Source organism: Pocillopora verrucosa, chromosome 2 (genome assembly GCF_036669915.1).
Source record: "Pocillopora verrucosa isolate sample1 chromosome 2, ASM3666991v2, whole genome shotgun sequence".
NCBI classification, from domain to species: Eukaryota; Metazoa; Cnidaria; class Anthozoa; order Scleractinia; family Pocilloporidae; genus Pocillopora; species Pocillopora verrucosa.
This window is the reverse complement of record NC_089313.1, coordinates 1,674,001-1,695,494: the sequence shown is the minus strand read 5'-3', so window position 1 is coordinate 1,695,494 and position 21,494 is coordinate 1,674,001. Positions and strand designations below refer to the sequence as shown.

The following is a 21,494-nucleotide window of genomic DNA, read 5'->3' as shown; positions in this document are numbered from 1 at the left end:
TGAACAACTAGATTACGCGTCTTAAATTAAACGTTTTAGGCGACAAACATTGCGATAATTATTGCGATATATAAATTCAAACGGAGCACGCGCGTAACAGTAAACATAACCAGCGTGCGCGTTAAAGTTGTTAATTAATTATAATAAAATGAATGTTCGGTGAAACATATGAACTTGGTTTCGTAAGATACGCACCTCGAGATTTTTCTTCAAAGCTTTCCACCCAGATCACGCTCGGTGAAACAAAATATTGTAGGACGTAGATTAGTCTTTCGACATATTTCGGTTCTAATTTGCCTTTTTTTTCGATGGGATATCTATATTTTAGGTGTTCTTCTTTCCAAATTTTGGTCAATTACGAAATTTGGCATCAGGCCACAACTTTGCTCGAGCCTCTCTGTGTAAGATAAGAGCAAAGACAGTGTCAGTGGCTCTTGATTATTTTTTAAGGAAACAGAGCTGCATGGTTAGAGTTTCCCGTCTTTTGTAATTATCTCTTGATCACGACAGCGTCCTGTCCTCCTCATACGAGTTCAATCTCTCAATTATTCCTGTAGAGCTCAAACCTAACTGTTGTCTGAAAATTTTGACCGCGATCATTTTCTTAACCTGAAATTTCATTGTTTTAGCCCTGAATTGTCAATGAACTTCGAGAATCATCTGACCACTAGAAAACAATTTAGGGAACGGATTACCTATCAGGGTGTCGATCTAGTGGTATCAAAGACTTTTGAAACATTTGAATGGCGATTCCTTTCATTGAGCCGAAAGCTTAGGGCCTGCTCCACAAAGACTGTTTGCGCTGTGAATTTTTAACAGAGATTTAAAACAAAAGTTCCTGTTGTATTTTCATCTAGGTTAACTTGATTTCAAAATTCTTAAAGATTATTCACGTCATTTTTTTTTCGTAGCAAGGTGCTTTTCTCTCCTATCCGCGTTTGTTAAGTCGCCGCGTTACGTGACTTCCCGTCCTCCTCTTAGAAGGTCAATCATCCAGCAGAATCACAAGCACGTTGTAACATCACTTCCGTGTCGTTGACTTCCTTTTGAAATCATCAACCAATCATAGTAGCTCACGTACGCTAGAGTTGGTACTCAGTCTCCTGCGTTAAGAGTAGATAAAGATTCGCGTTCAAGTAGGTCGAAGCACAATCACTGAAGACACCGAGGAGGAAAGACTGTATTAGTTTGAGTTTGTGTTGTCTGGAGACATGTTGGTTTATGTACTTTTCTGTTCCTTGGTCGCCACCACCGCTGTATCTGGTAAGTTGTTAAACCGCTTTTAATTAATCATTCAGGTCACCCACGGGAATGCATATATGGCGGGCTGACTGCTGAAGACAGGTTCCACAGAATAGGGGTAAAAAAAAAACGCCACTTTATGCCACGTAGCTATCTGAAATTTTTGTACTCTTCGTTGATAAACTACATCAACAAAATGGTGGAATGGCGTGAAAAAAAGAATAAAAACGTAAAATTACTATATATCATCATCTAACGGTTGGACCACTATGTCATAACTAGCAAACGACAACCGATTGTTTAATACAGAGTGACTGCCTAATACCGTGCTGCTTAATACCGGTTTGACTGTAATATCTTGTAATACGGTCAACGAGGAATGCATTTCCTGTTTTATAATGGCAATAAATGGTACAAGTATACTGTCTTCGTAAAAGTTACGGTCAAATTGTGGGAACGCGCAGCAGGGAAATTATAAATCCTCAAGAAGAAAACGCGCACTTCAGGAAGAAGATACCTAGAATTGCAAGTCAAGTAATTCATTTTCGAGAAAAAATTATTTGAAATTGCTCTTACTTTCTGAAATTTGAACGACATCGAGTGTAAACATATCCCCAGCAAAGTAAATCCCTGAGGCTTTTTTCATCGTTTCATCTTAATAATTTAATTTTCTCGGCCGTAACATCACTTCGCTAGTGGTAAGTTTGAAGGATTTTCCAGATAGGATACTTGTTTAGCTACAGGTAGAAATGAGTATTAGTGTACTGATTTTCATTTTCAGACGCGGTTAAGGGGTACATTGTTAAGGTTAGCCAAATTAAGCGCTCACGAAATATCTTGTCTAAAAGTTTTTAACTTAAAATACAAAAGGAAAAAAAAATAATGATTCACACCAAAATTTCCAACAGTTTCAGATCTTTCAGTGAATTTTTTCATAAAACCTACAAGGAGTACAGTTATCGCAATTTGAGTAAGGGCCTTTCCGCATTAGCGGACTAAACTAGAATTGTGCCGACAAAATCATAGGTCAAACTTTATCATGACAAATTTTTGTTTTGTCTGTTGCAACCGCATTAAAAATTTCAAAGCCGTCAAATTCCATCAGCGCCTGAGCAGTTCATAGGACCGGCCGGCATAGTTGCTAAAGAATTCCTCCTCCTATTTCCAGGATTTATTCTAAGTTGTTTGAACATTTTTGGAATCCCCGAGTTTTGCAGCAAAGGCAATTTTTGTCTTTCTCGTAAACTGATTTCAGTTCAATTACACGTTTGTCGTAGCTTATACGACAAATGATTGACAAGTTTATCACGGTTTTGTTTAATGAGTCGATTTTGCCAAATTTTTACCCGCGACAAATTTTTGTCGGCGGTGCGTCTAAAGGTTTGTTGGCTGCGGCCAAAATTTGTTAAGTCGCGACGAATCATCCGCACTTGTAAAGTGCTGGTGATGACAGAAAATTTGTCTAAATAAACAATTTTGTCGCCAATGCGGAAAGATTCTAAATTACAGAAGAAGAAATTCCGAACTAAAAGAAACCAAATGCAAGAAAATTGTTATCTACCAGTTTTTTTTGCCGAAATGGATCGCCTTTATTCGTATTTCATCACATGAAACTAGTTAAGTTCGCCATGGAAATTTCGCGTTCTAATGATCGCCGTTATGTAGCCTAGCAACTAGAACACGATGAATTTTTCTCCATATGGGGACAGACACTAAGTTTTCGTTTATCTTGCCCATCAGTCCTTTCCATTTCCATTTCTCTGATCAGGAGAATTGTTAGCTCAGCGAGAGATCGCGTTAATTGAGGCACGCTGTGATGCTATGCTCTCTTGAGTCTGTCTTTCGCGACTTCTCCTCCGCTCACCCTTCGCCCACTTGGTTTCCTCCGCGCCGACTTTTGCCTTAGCCACGGTGGAAAGAATTATTTCCGTCACAATAAATCTATTTGTTTAAAAATTATAACAATTGTATTTTGATCCTAACTAGAACAAACACGTTCATTAATTCAATTTCCTTGCCTCCGTGCTTTTGTCTATACTATCCTTAATTTCATTATATTTTCCAACGTGATGATAATACATTATAATAAAAGATAAATTTAAACAAGGAGAGGATAAGTACCAACAATTAAGAGATGGAAAGGGCAGAGAATATTGGAGAATAATTATATGCCCTTTTGTCGGGTGATATTTGTTCTGAGATGAAAAGGAAAAAAATACAACAGCAGGGGTTTCATTAAATTTTTTTTTTTCCCAAGCGGCTGAAATAGGCAGCTGTGTCGTAAGGCGAAACCCAAACAAGCGATCTTACACGTAAGCTGAACAGATGGCGTTAGGAGGTCTTAATGGCAGCGTTAGACCGAAACCAGCCTTAATTGAAACCCCTGCGATAGATATGACGATATCGATAAGAATATAGGTTGTTGAGAGGAAACGGTAAAACGAGGGATAACGAGATATTAGCAATAAGTGCGGTGTATTTTGCTATAATTTTCTCGTCGGATTTTTCTTAATTATTCCAGTAATAGCATTCAGTAAATGATAGGCAAAGGTATGTATGATTTTTTCCGTAAGACTTTGGGTTTCGGTGATGTAACGGTGTATTTCGAGTAGTATGATAATGCAAAAGACGATTATAATTATACGAATTAGATAAATTTCTGTCGTATTGATTGATTGTGAAGCGCATTTCAATTATTCATATCACAGATGTGATTCAAAGATAGATCATGAATAAAATGTAAAGATCCCTCCCAATCGATTCCTTTTCCTGCCGATTTGAGTACCCGTGTACTAATTTTAAATGATTAAAAAGTCAAGATTTATATCGTATCACTAGTCAATTCGAGCCTGCGTCAAGTTCAAGTCAAATTAGATTTTTCCTTTTTTAGCCATTAGTCTTTTCTTTTTTGTTTTGATTTGATTTCCGTGTTCAAATTATCTACCAGGGATAGAAAAACGACTTGTTTACTTTGATCCGAGACCGATTTTTCTTAAATTCTCGCCAGAAATAATGTTTTTATCTACTAAAGTGGTGAATTTCGCTAGATTTCACTTAAATACTTAAGATTATGCAAACAAATCATCATTTGGAGATACCTCGTCTCGGAAAGTATCTTGTATACTTAAGTTACCTCGAATAGCTTCGTCCGAGTAACACACACTTGTATATAACATAACAACTCTGAAGAAGTCGAGGTCGGTCTCAACTTTGACGAACATCCAGACGTTCTTTTAGGGTTATTATTACTCAGACAGTTGATGCGACAGCGCGTAAAATTTCGCAATACATTGCTAAAGTTGGCATGTTCGTTTAAAAAATGACTACGATTGTTTAATGGAAATGTTTTTGTTATAATACTGATTTTAGATAATTTAACCCTCTTAAAGAGTGATAAGATGTAATTTCGTTCGTAATTAATTTCGTTAGGTTCGTATATTGAGAAATCAGGATCAATTTTACCTTTCTGTCAACCTTTTAGGCTCGGGAAACCATTGCAGTCTTCCGATGGAAATAGGGTTTTGCAAAGCAGCGATGCCCCGTTTCTACTACAACAGCCTGAGTGGAGAGTGTGAGAAGTTTACTTATGGAGGTTGTGGAGGAAACAAAAACAATTTTCTAACGAAGGAATCGTGTTTGAAAGAATGTAAAAAGGAAGAAGTTAATGGTAAGCGATATGTCCCCTTTGGAAGCAAGTTGGTCAGCAATTTTTTTTTTCCTCTGGCTGATCTCTCCAGAGCAAAAGATGACCACAATAGTGATGACGTCAGGACAAGAGATTCAAATTTTCTACTTGTTTCTTAGGGAAGTAATTAACCAAATCTACGTAACTCTTCTGTTGATCGTGTCGACATATGTATGTCCGTTCCCCTTTTGTTAGCTTTTACGTGTTTATTATAAATCCCTTGTAGCTTTATAGCGTTTTTAATTGAGTGTCGAAAGACCAAATCCTTGCTAATCACATCAACCAATCAGTAGAAAGGTTTACATCATCATTAGCCAATTAGATCTTAAAGTGAAAACAAACAAATTGATAAAAGGGCAAGGAAAACGCCGATGAATAATTTGCAGTAGATTTTAGTTTTACATCTGATTGCTTGAGAAGATGGCTCAAGTTTTTTTCTGGACCAATCACGGAGCGTGGTGAAGTGAAACCAAGGTAACCCCGGATTACTTTACGAAGCTCAATTGAAAATTACTCTGAGCTTTAATTGAGACTTTCTAGTTCCTTTTTTTTGACTCACTTGGTTGGTGCTGAACTCGATTAAGATTACGTGGTTTAAGGGATCAGTCGTTATTTATCGTCCACGAGAGAGAGAGAGAGAGAGGGTGGGGTTAGGAGGATTTAAGTTGTGTCACGATTAAATTTATCTGATCTCTACATAAGGTTCCGTGACATGATTCCCCCTTCATTGGCAGTCAATTTTTTACAGTCCCTCGTTATACTGTGTTGGCGACGAGTGACCCCCTCCGTTCCCCCTATAAGTTTCACTCCCCTCCCCGCAGGTGATAATTTTTGACTGGTTCTCTTAGAATAGTAAGCTTTTCTGCTGGTATAGTGAGGCCCAAACCAAAGTAATTACAATGGCAAATCCGTGCAAAGGAAAGTATGGCTATAAGCCAATGAGAATTCAAAGTGAAAACAAGCAAAACTGCCTGAAACTCGGAAAAATGTGAGTAACCAAATCACGCGCGCGATTGATTTCCAGTTTTGTATCGGATTGGTTGATGGGGTAGCCAGTTTTCCAGTGCGAAGAAAATCAAAGCCAGTGCAGTCCTGTTTTTTCAGTACGGTTTGGTGGTTGTTGCTTTAAACCCTGCTGTAATCTACATCTGGATTTTTGAGGGTTGTCCAATACAGACAAATTGAGTGTATTTGTCTGAGGCTTTGAGAACGAGGAAGGTTCATTTTGTCATTTTCCCGTGCTTATGCTCCTCCACTTCCGGTACGTTAACCCACGATTCGACTTCCGGTGAGTCGATTCGTCAACTACCGTAGCCGAATCGAGTCACATTGGGTGTATTGGACATGTGTTGGATTTTTTTCAGATTGCTGTCTCCCGTCAGATACAGGACCATGTTTTGCTTTATTTAATCGCTTCTACTACGACAAAGTCACCAAGAGATGCAAAAAGTTTATCTACGGTGGATGCGCTGGAAACGGAAACAACTTCACCTCTAAGAGGAAGTGTAAGAAAACTTGCCGGGATGTACTGTGCTAGAGATGGAATTGCTGAGCAAATATAGTTTACCTTGGTAAGCCATGTTTTAAGATCTGCTGTCCTTCTGAACACAATAAACGTTGTTGTAAACGTAACACGTTTACAACAAAGCATAATATTGTTCCGCATATTATCACATAGATCAGTCGCTATTGACTCTTAAGCGTCAATTTTCGTTTCGTTTGGTTGGTCTGTTTGTTTTTAGGTATGGTGCTGTTCTCTAAAAAACGCTTTGTCATCCATTGGGTTCATAAGGGCGTTTCAGAAGTGTAGAAGGAATGATGGAAATGATGGATTTAACATTGCTAAGTTGAATTATACGAGCATTTTGATTGGCTATTACTTATGATCTATTATCGAATAGACACATAAGTGACGTCACTGTTAACAACATTTTGCCTCGTTACTATATAAAACAAATTAACTTCACGATGCCGTGGGTCTGCCATGTTTTTACTAACTGTTTTCCTCTTTATTTCAGGGCTGGAGAAGAATTCTGATGACCGTAGTGCATTCTGAGTGCTTTTAATTATTTACCTAAAGTTTCCTGAAATAAAGATGTCTACAGCTTATGATGATTGCTTTGTATTAACTAATTGTTCTAGCTGTGAGACTATTGCTTTAAATAGTGAATAAAATATTGTGCTTTTGCTGTTTAGTTAAGTGCAAAGAGTTCGCAATTTCCACATTAATTTGCAACGCTGTACTTGAAATTTCTCATTTTGCCGAACTAGCAATATTCTTCATCAGTATGCACCACACAAGTGAATAGTGCTTTTCAAGCGCACTATTTGCCAAATTCGGAAATGAGTAGCAAGTACTGTTCATCTCCTCTTCGTTGAATAATTGTTAATTACATACGATAAATTATGCTTCTTCAAAGTACACAGATTCGACGGTTTTTAACATTTTTACTTTCAAAAATAAAATGTTTCGTCATCTTGAACAACTCCACACGGAAGTAAACGTCCGTGTTCTGGACTTCATTTTGAAAATATGCGCCAATCACAGCCCACGCGGGCCATCACGTAACCCGTTCCAGAAGCCATTGCGCCGGAAGTATATCCTGCGGCTTTAAAAGCTGAAAAGAGGAAATAACGTATCAAAGAGTGTAGTGATTTCACTATAGTGATTGCACGCACTTCGGAGTTGAGTTAATATACCTCTACCTTCTTGCACCATGCTGGTACATCTTCTCTTTATCTGTTTTTTTCTAATTGTTACTGCAACCACGGAAGGTAAGCAAGTTGCTTAATATCTCTTTTTCCGTTGTTGCAATTGACGAGGAAATCAACACGTCATCTGTTTTATAAGCTCAACATATCATTTCTTGTCCATTATACAGATAGTTCACCACTTACATCAACTGAACCAGGACCTAAGAAAGTCAATTCGCCAGGTATGTAAAAATTTTTTAAGAAAACCATTCAATCACTTACTTTCATTTCTTAACAAGCTTTTTAACCCAGAGCAGCTAAACGCCATTGCTTAAAGAAATTTCCTTAAACTCCTTCATTATTGACGTCGCTAATAGTGAAGATTCATTATTCGGTAAATTTTTTCCTCATCTACTAAAGAAACTACGTTCAAGGGCTAGGATATTTTCAAAAGAAGGGTATTTAAACCACTAATGTAGACAAATAATATTTTTCGTCTGTGTAGGATCAACTCTAGTTATGGCTTCAGCGGGAAGGGAAGTAGTTATGAATGGCGCCATAAACAAAATGTCGTCCCAGTGTCTAAGCCCTTTAACCCTTACGAGAAACTGGCCTGGCTTCAAATTTCTCCTAATAGATCACCCTTGAATCAAAAGCAAAGGTTATAAAACAAAGGAAATGATCACCAATTTGATAAGCTCTTGATTGTCAAACAAATTCTCCTTGTCGGTATCATAGGAAATGTAAAGAGAACAGTGTGGAGAATATGAGAACTAATGCAAGGTGTAAAAGGTTAATACTCAAACAATAAAATACATTAAACAGATGATAACATTAGTTTCTCTCGCAAACTCTACTCTGCGAAATACTGCGAAAAGTCTTAATCAACTCATTATTATTATTGTTATTTTAAGTAACTTAAAAGGAGATAACAAATAACTGGACTCGTACATTTGCGCTCTTGACTTGCATGAGGTCAAAACGGCTAGATATTCGTCTCGGAGCATGATAAGAAAAAAATTAAAATATTCTCCACAAGAAGCCTGAAATCCAGTCACTTTGACATGATAAGCGAAAGCGATGAATAGTTCTTTGACTGAAAGCAAAAAAAACTTCTTGATAGTAGTTTTCCTATTTTCGTGTTTGTCTATGAACATGAACAGTATAATTTGTAAGCCGATTATAGTTGTGTAGTCATCCTTATTGAGAATAAAATTGTGAACGCGATGGGCTGTGTCAAATAGAATGCTGGTATTCAGGGCTGTAGTGGTTCAGTATCTTTGACGTTCATCACAATAAAGCTAACTTTGAATATCAATCTTTTTGAATGCATTCTCTTTAGACTCGACGCCAAGAATTTTCTGTTGTCTCCCGAAGTTCACAGGACCTTGCAGGGCTGCGTTTATACGTTACTACTACGACAAAGTCACTAAAAAGTGCAAGATGTTTACCTTCGGTGGATGCATGAACAATGGAAACAACTTTAAAACCCTTGAAGAATGTCAGAAAACTTGTCGTGAAACAAAATGCCCACCGATCGAATAGTTTCTGGTAAGCAACAATTTTGTCACGAATCCGTTCTGTGTCAATAATATGAGAAGTAACTACGAAAGATCACGCGACAACAAACTGCACATGACTGTCACGCAACGTGAAAAGGAAGTGAATAAAAAAACACGTTTTGAATACAATATTTCCATTAATGCTCGAGTAAAAAAAGATACAGCACTCATTTAGTAAAAAATTCGATGAGTGGCCTTTCTAGACGCAAATTCCTGTTCAACTTTGGTGTATTTTATGGTCCTCGTAACACAAACTAAATACAGAAATTTCTTTTCTTTTCAGTTACTAAAGGATGTCAGATGAAGATGTACAAAAAAAGACAGACAACTTTCATCACATTAACTTTGGATGGATTTGTAGAAACTAACCCAGAAAACCTTTAGTAGCTGATTCCAGAGACAAGATAAAGCATGTATTAATTTGTTATTTTTGAACACAAATGTATGCATGTTTGTCTACAGAATTAGTATTTTTAAACACCAACTAAAACGATTGTAATAAAAACTCATTTTATACCATTTGTGAAATGTGTGTACCTTGCTTCTCATACATTTTTCAGTGAACGACACCAGAACTTGAAGGTGTGAGTTTGAAACAATCACCACATCAAATGATAAATACCTTGAAATCTTCAAGATATTCCTCCACCATTCCTATGCATTAACGTCAGTGGCTAGTTCACAAATGCGCCCGAAAATAGATTTCTGTCCTTGCTTGATTCTGAGTACAGACAGATGTCTTCTGCTGCAGTTCTCGACTGTATTTTCTTCATTCATAATGCTGTCTCCGTATCTTTGTTTTACACAAAACTCTGCAACACTAGTATAGGCAAACGGTGATGATTAGAGAGATTAAATCTATGAAAGTACATTTATAGGCGTGAGAAGAAAACGGAAAGGGTGTAAGTGATAAGACCTGTAAAAACATTAAATTACGTATCAGTTGTCTAACAATTAGACAAAGACGAAGCACAACTCACAGGAAATAAAGTTGGTTTGTGAGCTCAGTTAGACTTTTAACTCCTGTGAGTGACCAAGACAGAATTTCTCCCAACGATATCAATACAATATCAAGCAGGCAAGTGACGAGAATAAAAATATCAATTATCATTTGATCCAATACTGAATTCTCAGAACTAATATGATGAGCAATGTATGGCAAACAGCATGGAGAATTACCGCAGAAATCTTGAAAGTGAAAGGGTTAACTAGTCATTTGGCAAACAAAGCGACGCCACGCTCTCTATCCTCCCCAGTCCCCCTTCATCAAACAAACAAATCCTGTACCTTTTAAGGGTTCTCCTCCATTCCAATGGCCACTGAGATATCATCTCTGTCATGACCATGAAAAAGAAATATTTCATATGTGAGTTGATAACAAAGAAATATCATGCATGAAAAGGCAGGTTAATGCCTTAAAGCTTCAATGCCTCTCTCCATCCAGGAGTATAAATTGGTGCTGCATAGTGTCAAGGAAACTTACATCCTTTAACCTCTGAGAGTGACTAGCATCTAATTTCTCCTTACACTATGACTGCTGAATCACACATTAAGGTCATGAGAATAAAAGAAATGATCAACACCTAATGAGGCTCTTGATTGTTAAACAAATTCTCCTTATCAGCCCCTAAGGAAAGGGGTAAAGAACAGTATGGAGATTATAGATTCTGATGTTAGGGTGTAAAGGGTTAACAGGATGCTAGAAGTTGTTTGTGATGGACTAACATCCTATCCAGGAAGAGTACACACACCCTTAGCTTAACCCTTACACACTAACATCAGTATGCATATTCTCCATACTGTTCTCTATACATCTCCTAAGATGCTAACAAGGAGAATTTGTATAGCAATCAAGAGCATCTTCAGTTGGTGATCATTTCCTCAATTCTTGTGATCTTAATGTTCAAATATGGGGTGATATTTAAGGGAGAATTTATATTCTGGTCACTCTTAGGAGTTAAAGGATCAAGTTATACAGAACTAACTAGCAGTTATGTCAGTCACAGGCTTCAAGATTCAAACCCTACTTAAAGTAACTTGCCCTAACAAAGCTTGTGTTGTTTACCATAACTCAGAGATAGTTTAGATTCTTCTTGGCTATCATCCCCACTATCATCATCCTCATCATCCTCACTGTTGTCATCAACATTGCCATCATTGTCATCATCATCATCATCATAATTGTCATTTCTGCTGTTGGTTTCATTTTCATTACTTATGTGATCCCCACTGATATCACTGCTGCCACCAGCTTTGCCATCCTCATCACAGCACAGCTTCTTTTTCCCTGTGCTTCTTACATCTGAAGCTTCATCTCTCTCAGCATCACATTTTCCTGGGTCTGAAGTTCTCTTCACACAAGCACAAGCGTCATCTTTGGACCAGGGATTTAATTCATTTCCACTTTCAATTTTGTTTTTTTCCAAACTGCCATCATTAGTTTGTATGTGTCTGTTACCGCAATCTTTAGTGCTGATCAGTAGACTCTCCATGGAGTCTGAATTTCCATAGCCAGTAGTTTTAATTTTCTTCTGTGTCAGTTGCAAGTCCTTTTCCTTGATTTTCCTTTTCTTCTTCCCTTTGTTACATTCAGCCTTATAAACAAGCTCCAAGAATCTCCAACATGTATCCTTTTTAGTTTCATCATCAATTTGATCCAGCACATGTCCAATGTCATCAAATTCTTCACTTCTCTGTTTCTTTACTTGCTCTTCCAATAATTGTTTGAACTTCTCTCCAGACAAATGAAGGATCTTAAAACAAACATGTTACAAAATTTGACAAAAATTATAACGGATAGTTCAGCCACAATAATGCACCATACATAACAAGAAAAGAGTATTTAATCGTGTGGTGTGATTGTCTGGGTAAGGGTAGTCCTGGGAAGGACTGTTGTTGGTAGTAGTGACTGACAATTCAACAACCTAAGCAGAAGTCATCATCAGAGTCTAATGAAGAGTTGTTGTCAGTCCAGCATATAAATCTGGTTCATGTAAACTGTTTGGTCAGTGTAGCTGTGTTGTTGTTGGCTATGAGACTCAAGTTGCACAAGTCAGTGATGAATAGTCACAGCATTTCATATACAGAACAATGATCTGTTGTCCTGATAACTGATCACATTAAATATTTGCATTACTTACTCTCAGAGTAGCATACAAATCTGGACCAAAGTGTGAACATCCCTCACGTCCAAAAAGAAACAAGTCATCCTTGGAAGCCACACCCTGCCAAAACAGCAAGCTGGATATCATACCAATGGAATTAACTAACACTACCAAGCTGTAATAACCTGCTGAACAGGTGCAACTTTTTTGTGCTTTTGGGAAATTGAGGGTAAGCATGAGATGCTCGGTCACACAAGAGGGGAGGAGTGGCTAAGGTTTTATTTCCAAAAAAATTACCAGTACACATGTTCTGCAGGCTAAGTTATAAATGACAAAATACTTTCCAGAAAGTCCTGTTGATGATGAAAGTATTTTCTGCAGAGGGGGGTAATCCATATATTGGAACCCCAAGAGTGACTAGCATCTACTTTCCCCTCATAATATCAGCCCTGAATCACACATTTACCTCACAAGAACAAAGGAAATAATCACCAACTAAAAGAGCTCTTGATTGTAAAACAAATTCTCCATGTCAACACCTCAGCTAAAGTATAGAGAGCAGTCTGGAGAGTATGCATACTGATATAAGGGTGTACATTGTTAAGGTATTGTTGCCATGAGAAACAGGTCCTAATTAAGTTACTTACTGCTTCTTCTAGAAACTCAAGCTTAGAGTGGAATATTCCTCTCTCCTGTTGGGACTGATTGTCCTTCATTACCTCAATAAATGCACTAATGGGTAACTCTACCTGTAAACAAAACAGATTTGTCACAAAATAATTCCTCTTACAATGTATAGTGGATATTAAATGAATGTCTCACCATGTCATATGGATTTGGTAATTCTTCCTCCACAAATCCATATGACTGCAGCAGGTGACAGTTGGCAAGGTTACCATAAGTATTGAAAATTTCCTGTCCCTGAAATAAAACACAGAAGGAAACATTAAGTAATTGTGACATGGTCGTGACTGGGAGGTTGTCTCCAAGTCTGTGGAAATACCAGTACTTCCTTATAAAATGGATCTATAAAAATGTTCATCACTTTGACCCTTTGATCCCTAAGAGTGACAAGTATCTAATTTCTCCTTACAATATCACCCCTGAATCAAACACCTAGGTCAAGAGAATAAAGGAAATGATCACCAACTAAAGAAGCTCTTGATTGTTAAACAAATTCTCCTTATCAGCACCTTAAGAAATATGTAGAGAACAGTATGGAGAATATGCATACTGATGCTAAGGTTTAAGGGTTTAAGCCTAATTACATAAATTATTATCCTCGATCATACATATACGACAAATCCAGTTTAAATTCACCAACATTGATTTCACCTTTGGAATATCTTGCGTTGCCACCATTGTCAGAGTTTGAGCACCAAACTCCAAGTGAGCATTATTGTTACTGATATGATTAAGTATGTCTGCCATTGGCACCATGGCAGGAGCTGCATCATTATTCTCATCTTCATCATCATCATCTTCACTATCATCGTCATCATCAGGACTTGACTTATGTTCAGTAAAACTGTAGGCCATGACAAATGCTGCCATGTGTTTGTACAGAGAAAGACTGTGACAGGACTCACTTCAACCAAAAAGAAAATAATTTACATTGATTAATTCTTTAGTGATGCCCACTTTAAATTGCAACAATTTTTGTTAACCCTTTCACTCCCAAGATCTGATTGTTAATTCTCCCCTCTCGCTGCTAAACATTTCATTTCCCTCTTAGATCAAGAAAACAACTTCCACCTGATAAGTTTGAGTATTCTCATTACCTGTTTGCTGGATAATGTATGGACATAATAGGGAGAAGTTACATGTTAATCAATTCTGGGAGTTAAAGGGTTAATTTAGTACCAGGCTCTCAAATTCACCATCTTTCCCTCTCCTTTACAACACAGTCAGCAATCTTTTTCTTCTTGATGCTTGCCTTAAAAAAACCTCTATTGTGTCTAAAGGCCTCAAGTTCCCTTTTGCTTATGAGCTGAACATAAGACCAATAACAAATAGGGTCTCTGGTGGAGAGAGAGTGGGGTGAAGCCCAAGAAAAGAGAGGTGAGAGGTATAGGAGAAGAGAGAAAAGTAAATGGTGGATTCATATGGGTGGGAAGCAGGAATAAAATACAAAAATGACCCTCCTCCCCACCCCCCCACCCCCTCCCTCCCACTTCCTTCCTTAACTTCCACCTATTGGTTCCATTCTTCACTCGGACAAAAATTTTCTTAATTGAACTTATTCATACCAAACAAATTTGACAACTTTCTTAAATCTGTTTTTCTTAAAAATAAAACTCCTAATCTAGGATCTATACCTGAAATACTGTGGATACTTCTTAATAAAAGGTAAAGCTGTAGTATTATATTCCTCCTCAATGCCCTGTACATCATTTTCAACATCTTCCTCAATCCCAGTCCCTTTCAGTTCTCTTTGTCTCTCCTCTACGTTCCAAAACATGGGTTGGTCCAAGACTGTTACTTCAGGCACCAGGTTCAAATATGGCTTCCAGTGAGATGTTGGATTAGTGTACTCGTACATCAGTGTCAGGAGAAGAGGAGCCCAGCCAGACCTAAAGAACATTGGGTTATTACCAAAACTCAAGTAATAGGTGATTACAGTAAAAGCATAAAGGGGGTAAGTTTCTGAAGGAACTGTGGTGCAGTGTCAGTGGGAGAGTATAACAGGGTAATTCAGTATTATCAACTGAGTTGATAGAGGAAATTTGCCACCGTAAAGAGTTTAAAAGCTGATGTTTTGAGTGTTAGCCATTTATCAAAATGACAGACGAGGGCAAACACTCTAATGAGAGGCTAACAATCAAAACTTCAGCTTTGAGACTCTTTACAATTGTCAATTTATGTTAAAAACTCAGTGCTAAAACTAAATTATACAGTAGAAGCAGCCTGGCTGAGTGGTGAGAGTGAGTAAACCTTGAAATCTGCATATGGTGGGTTCAATACCCACTCTGACCATAGCTTGAATTTCTTCCTGAGTAATCCCAAATTCATCTCCTTCACCACATTTTTAAAACAGACAACTAATTTGCCCCCTGCCAGTTAAGGTTTTAGAGATAGGGGAGGGGATACTTGGGATACTTCCTTGTTAAAGGCTAATGGGTATGTGTCACTGGATGGGTTGCATTTTCATAACTGAATTGACTACAATGGAGTTGCATTTTCAATGAAGTTACTAGAATGGGGTTGCACATCAAATGATTATCACATAGCGATTAAAATACCCCTACGTCACACCAACAATCTGATTTAAATTTTTATTCTAACTGGTATTCTCTCTCTCCCTCCTTTCAGCACAGCAAGATCCTATTGACTCTAAAGACACAGAATGATCCAACTTCCCCCAAAAAATAACACTAGCAACACACGCGATTTCCACTAACATCAGATGTAATTATCTTTACCCTCTTTCTGATTCAAACTCATCCTCATCAGATAAATCTTCAAAAAGTTTGGAGATGGATGAAGTCTTCGGTTGCAAAACAAGTGACCGTGGAATTTGAAACAAGGATTCCCCTTCCTCAATGTTCTCCACAGCTGTCATGCCATAACGATGACAAGATCCCTTCAGTCCAACCTTCACCTAGAGGCAAAAAAAATTAAGACATAACAGCCCTAATTCCCTGCACTGTTTCCTTTCATCCAATACAATTTTGGATGCGATGAGAAGAAACATTTTTCGTGGATGCGTTGGTGAAAATTTATGTTTTATCAGTAGAGTAAGCAGCTGATTTTGGCCAACATGTTAATATCTACCAACTCTTTTTTAGACAAAGGAGGGACACTTTAGTACAATAAATGCCAGTTTTAATTTTTTAACCAACCTTTTCACTTAATTTAAGGTCGTTTCGCTCACACCAGGACAAAAATTCAGCCAATATTTGGTCCGTTTCTTCTGTGTTCTCACTTGCCATTTTGATAACATGCACCACGTGCAGACTGAGAAGACTGGGTCTGAGCTAAGCAAAGCCTTACCAGGGTGAAATAAATTCAAACTTGTTTTTATCACGGTGCAAAACAAATCAAATTTCTCTTTTGCTCAAAAGATAGAATACAATGAGGTAATTTTTTTTAAATTCAAATATCCAAGTGTGAAAACATCCCTTGAATCAGAGCCAACTCTTTCAATTCATATTTTTCTTAAGCCCACCCCAGACAGTACTCATTCGTCAAGGCACAATCCAACATGGCGGACGAATTAGTCTACTAATAGTATGTCACTTCTTGGACTTGTTCCGGATTATGGCAGCGATTCTAGCAGTTCCTCTGGATCTGATGAGGAAGAGAGTAAAGAGTGCGAATCTAGTACAAGTATAAATGACAACAATTCCGGCAATAAGGGAGGAGAAGCTCAAATACCACTTCCATTACCATCGTTGGATGTAAGTACAGATAGTTGTTCATCTCGATCTGCCTCTAAGGAACTCAACCAGCGAGCTTACAAGACATCTTCGGTATTCTTTAACCCATTTCTTGCTGAAGAGAAAAAGAAACTATCAGTTTTGGAGAAACATGTACAACTTTCGGATGGAAAATCTGAAAAAGACGAACAAAAATCGAATAAGATTTGTTTCAAGTTTCAGAAAGGACGATGCAGAATGGGAGACCGCTGTAAGTTTTTGCATGGCATCGATTCAGGATCTGTTAATCTTGGAACTGAAAAACCCAGAGAGCCTAGTTTAGCTGCAACTATTTCAACTGCAGGGACAAGATACGAACCAGACGAAGGAGAAGAAAGATGGGAACCTTCGAAGAAGAAACGAAAATCAGGAGTAACCGACTCACTTGTTCCACCGAAGCGAGCTTTGGCAGCCTTCGAGAAACAGCGGCGTGATGACAAACCATGGACACAATCATTGTAGTTTTGTATATATTTTAAAGGTTGTGCAGTGTAAGAATCGTTTAAGCTGTTACTGAATTAACTTTGACAATAAATTAGTCATAACAAACAAAAATTAATGAATATGCGTGCTTTAACTCTAGCCTGATTCGTACACTCGAGAACGAAAGCGTGGGAGCTCAAACCGTCCAATAGTCATAATAAATAAAGGGGTAAGTTTTAAAGAAAGTGTGGTGCTGCATCGGTTGGGGGTAATTAGTTTTATCGCCTGAGTCGATAATGTAAATTGGCCACCGTAAAGAGTTTCTAAAGCTGACTAAGCGAGCGTTATGTCACCGTCTTAACTTTGTCATTCGCTCTGACAAAGGCTAACGCGCTAAAAAACAGCTTTAGAAATTCTCTTCAGTTACCATTTTACATTTTTAACTCGTTCATAAAACAGATTAGTGGTTAGCTGATGCTCTAAGTCGTACTCTGTTATTATGGTGGTGCGAGACTGGACACTGGTGAATGACAGCGAGAAACAGAGGAGAGAGGATGGGCCGAGTCGGAAGGAGATCTACCTTTCAAGAAATACAAGCTCATCACAAGCCAACTGCTATGTTTGCTTTCCGTTCCTTCCATTACTGCAACCCTCCAGAAAGTTCTTGTGGTCTGCTCTTTTTAATGAGAAGGTTTTAAAATACTCCTTCACACTCTCCCGCTCAGTGGGTTGCCTAAACTCCTCCCCCACCTCACAACTATCATTCACTCTTGAAAAAGAATTTTATCTAATTTTCTTACACAATTATTAGCAGGGTGCTGAAGCTAGAATAGCCAAATCAGGGTGGAAAGTTGCTAAGATGGACGGTTCTAGATGATGTTTCCATGAACCGAACAGGGACGGCGGAGCTGGGGGGAGGGGGGTGTGGACACTTTTGCAAGGACGACGTCTTATTTTGTCTTGTATAAGGAGCGGAAAGAGACTACAATCTCTTGGTACTTATGTAGAGTATATTTCAAATTTTTCTGGGGGAGGATGGCCTCAGACCTCTCTAAAAACTAGCGCCGCCAGCGCTCGTTTTCAAGCTTCCCCAAGTTGAAAATAGGCTCTGCCCTCCCTGATGAGAGAGAAATTCGTTTAACTTTCGGTTTGGGTATTTTACCTCTGATCACCACAAAGAAATTCCCCCAAAGAAATTCTAGACGCAAAATAAATGTAGAACAATGGTTTCAAAGTTATGGAAGATGCGCACGAATGTTTGTCTCACACTTTTATCACTACATCAGTATGGTGACAAGTTAGCACTGCCTGAATAATAAATAACATAACGAAACTGTACTGTTACTAAACGTTACTTGTGTCATATTGATTTGTAATGAAAAATGTAACAGGAAAGATAAAGATGAAAACATGAAAAATAACAGTTAATAAATGGTAAAAACATAGAAAAAAGACCAAAATAAAAGAGCTTAGTTTCAGTTTCAGTTTGTGGTTCCTGTTTCAGTATTTTGCACCTGTGATTATTATGTTTTGTTGCTGTTTCTTTTTGAGTTGACACAATATTTCTGTTAAGGGTTCGACAACTTAAAAAGGCGACGCACTGAAACTTCAAAAAATAAAATCAATGTCTCGAAAAACTGTTTCATGTGGACTTATTGAAATTTTTTTAGAAAAAAGCCGCTGCTTAATTCATCAAATCGAATTAAGTATAAATCATTCAAATCTGAAAATATGCCTCTTCTCTCGTGCACTGTACTGTAGCACACTTTGCACAGGTCACAGGTTCTCGAGGATACCTTCCAGGTCCAGTCCCTCATGAACCACTGGCGGGCGTTCCACACTCTCAATTTTCTCATCAACAGACGACTTGTCAGTGTCGTTGTATGACTTCACTTTTGGCATGGCTGCGGGGAGCTGAAGAAGATCCTCGACGCGAGTCCCGACTTTAAAAGGCTGTGGTTTCGGTTTTTCCAATCCCTTTCGCCAAATCGGTTTTCTTTGCACATCCATAACCACAATCACCTCCTCGAATTCATCGTAATCATCATCGTCATCATTGTCATCTTTTTTGTCAAAATCATCAAGGCTTAGAATAGGAATAGCTGCTTTCTCCCGTTTGGCGACTTCAGGGCGGATTCGACTCTCGTATTTTGTCTTCTTCGGGTCCAGAATGCTTGCATTAGGAGAATTATCCAACGGATATTTCAACAAAAGATCGATTAGTGCGGTGTCATAGATCTTACGCTTTGGCTCGGGTGATTGCTTCTCTTCCATCCACTCCGGTGTCTGAATATCAGATTTTTCTTTGACGACTGCCTCCATAGGGGGTTCGTAGTCACGACCGGAAGACTTTGAACCATTTTCAGTCATACCTCGGGCTTCAGTTTGCGTTCTGCCGACTCCAGAGGTGTTGAATGGGAGTGATCGCCGATCAAAAGAGTTGAAGTCGATGCTATTGTTGCTGCCACTTTGCCAACGCATAGATTCCGTGCTGGAGTCAAAGACATGTCGAGTAAACAAATTAACTTCTTGCGCCGGAAAAGGCGAGCCTTTAATTTCCATTTTGACCTCTCTGCGTTCACTGCTCACACGTCGTAAAGAAGTTGTTCTAGTTGTGGTCGAGACCATGGAAGTTCGCACCACTCGTCTAGATTGACTTTCTTGCCGTTCTGTGTGCGCCATTACTCTGATTTGCACTCGCTGTTGTCTCTGCACTGATTAAGTTTGCAAATTTCAACCTTGTTTGATTTATCTGCACTGTCTTTTTGCTCAGGCTTGATGAAATTTCGAAAAAGCTGCTACGTTTGTTAGAGTTTTCACCGCTGTTTAGAATCCTAGCGTTTCTTCGGAATACCCGGAGTACACTTCTAGCTTGTAGACCATGGATAAACACGCCCCTGTAATGAAGGAAAGGACATTAATAAAAGAAGAACGAATGTGTAATGACAGCGAGCTGTGAATGATGCATGCAAATCAGTTTGGAATTACACGTTTTAGAAGCGAACAATTTAACATTTGATCACATTGTTTGCAACGCAAGCACTCACTTTGTCCTCGTTTGCCAAGCCTTGCAAATTTGCAACGGTTGTCTTTGCGTGTTAAAGCCCTGCTCAAGAATTATACTTTTAGGCCGATTGGAATACGTTTTATCAACAAGCAAGGCCCTTATGTTATTTTGAAATCACCAGGGAATTGTTGTCTGGAAGGTTAACCCCATCTATTGTTGTTCTATTCTTGGTCTGACATTGGTAGGGATGTTAATTTGAATGCAGTCAAAATTTAATCCTAGCATTAGTTTGAGGACAAAAAGAATTTCGAAGGCGCTGGTCTAAAAAAAAAGATAAAGTGAATCTAAGAAAGTTTGAACATTTTAAATTTTGTAATAAAATATGTGCTTATTGTTCATCGTAGTGTAAGATAGGAGATGAACTTTGTTAGTTTGTCTCATGATAGACTCACGATAGACTCTGTCGTGAGACAAACGAACAAAGTTCATCTCCTGTTTTAAATTTTGTCTCGCAAATGGTTCAAATATAGTGACTTCCGCTGGATTCGAAAGAAGTTAAGCGGATTTTTATCAGTACTGTTGTGAAGAATTTGCAATAAACTTTTCAAAACATTTGACTCGACTTCAATCAGAAATGATACCTCCCGAGCTCTAAGGGAAAATGACTTGTGGCAAACATTTGTTCTGTGTGCTGCTACGAGTCAGAAAACTTAGTAATTGAATATCAATTAAGCATTGTTGTTTGTATGCAAATAAACTCCCTCGCTATGCAATTTGACTGCTGTGGAACTCGTAGAAGCTGACGATAAGATTCCGCTTTGACTGAATATGTTAAAGGGGTTGTAATTAATAATTTTCAAGTGGTAAGTTTGAGCTCAGTACAACACTCGCCTTGTCTTAAACTTAGAATGAGCAAGCGTGTTAATTCGCGAGGGGTCCGGGCGTGAGGGTTGGGGACGAAGTTACATGTTGGGTTCCCTCGATTCCCAGGATTCTCTGAATCATAGATCCGTGACTTGAGAAACGTGTGGAGATCTGGAGCGAGCCTCGACTCGCAGTTCCTTGCGAGACCTCTAATAAAACTGCGTGACTTCGGTCGGCACCGAAGAAGGAAGAAATAAGGATTGGAATGTTCTAGCAGAATGCTTGTGAATGGAAACAAACGTGAAGCATAGGCGACGCCCGCCCACTTTTTCAAGAGGTCCAGCCTTGAATATTCAACATGCCGTTCTCGAAATCTTCGTGGTACTTTTGGTAGAATTAGAGAATTCAAGAAGTTAGTTGAAACGAAATGAAGGGTTTTTAACCCTTTCACTCCCAGTAGTAACCAAGACAGAATTTGTCCCTACAATATCAATA

The 21,494-nt window shown here is 38.4% G+C and overlaps 5 protein-coding genes across 7 annotated transcripts; 3 read left to right on the top strand and 2 right to left on the bottom strand.

Moving 5' to 3' along the window:
- Positions 1–1,130: 1,130 nt before the first annotated feature.
- LOC131797376 (kunitz-type serine protease inhibitor bitisilin-3-like) lies at positions 1,131–7,042 on the top strand. Its single transcript, XM_059115000.2, has 4 exons — positions 1,131–1,263; positions 4,724–4,909; positions 6,292–6,498; positions 6,946–7,042. The coding sequence occupies exons 1-3, from the start codon at positions 1,212–1,214 to the stop codon at positions 6,462–6,464; spliced, it is 411 nt and encodes a 136-aa protein (XP_058970983.2). The 5' UTR covers positions 1,131–1,211; the 3' UTR covers positions 6,465–6,498; positions 6,946–7,042.
- LOC131797375 (N-lysine methyltransferase setd6) lies at positions 1,258–16,227 on the bottom strand. 3 transcript variants are annotated; one of them, XM_059114999.2, is made up of 11 exons: positions 16,130–16,227; positions 15,710–15,888; positions 14,606–14,860; positions 13,623–13,875; positions 13,110–13,208; positions 12,935–13,036; positions 12,324–12,407; positions 11,249–11,936; positions 10,471–10,516; positions 9,806–10,003; positions 1,258–1,425 (listed from the first exon to the last, which is right to left on the bottom strand). In XM_059114999.2, the coding sequence occupies exons 1-10, from the start codon at positions 16,217–16,219 to the stop codon at positions 9,838–9,840; spliced, it is 1,962 nt and encodes a 653-aa protein (XP_058970982.2). In that variant the 5' UTR covers positions 16,220–16,227; the 3' UTR covers positions 1,258–1,425; positions 9,806–9,837. The 3 variants fall into 3 exon arrangements, 2 of the variants coding, with proteins under 2 accessions (XP_058970982.2, XP_058970981.2); XR_010716686.1 differs by lacking the exon at positions 1,258–1,425 and adding an exon at positions 7,256–7,545 and having other exon boundaries at positions 9,721–10,003; XM_059114998.2 differs by lacking the exon at positions 1,258–1,425 and adding an exon at positions 7,256–7,545.
- Positions 7,509–9,702, top strand: LOC136279055 (PI-stichotoxin-Hmg3b-like). The gene is made up of 4 exons (XM_066162427.1): positions 7,509–7,702; positions 7,810–7,863; positions 8,964–9,172; positions 9,467–9,702. Exons 1-3 carry the CDS (start codon positions 7,645–7,647, stop codon positions 9,164–9,166), a joined length of 315 nt encoding a protein of 104 aa, XP_066018524.1. The 5' UTR covers positions 7,509–7,644; the 3' UTR covers positions 9,167–9,172; positions 9,467–9,702.
- A 178-nt stretch (positions 16,228–16,405) lies between the features above and the next one.
- LOC131797389 (uncharacterized) lies at positions 16,406–17,264 on the top strand. The gene has a single exon (XM_059115013.2). It carries the CDS (start codon positions 16,520–16,522, stop codon positions 17,165–17,167), a length of 648 nt encoding a protein of 215 aa, XP_058970996.2. The 5' UTR covers positions 16,406–16,519; the 3' UTR covers positions 17,168–17,264.
- A 1,114-nt stretch (positions 17,265–18,378) lies between these two features.
- LOC131797380 (uncharacterized) lies at positions 18,379–20,292 on the bottom strand. The gene is made up of 2 exons (XM_059115002.2): positions 20,176–20,292; positions 18,379–20,025 (listed from the first exon to the last, which is right to left on the bottom strand). The coding sequence occupies exon 2, from the start codon at positions 19,808–19,810 to the stop codon at positions 18,905–18,907; it is 906 nt and encodes a 301-aa protein (XP_058970985.2). The 5' UTR covers positions 19,811–20,025; positions 20,176–20,292; the 3' UTR covers positions 18,379–18,904.
- Between the last annotated feature and the right edge of the window lie 1,202 nt (positions 20,293–21,494).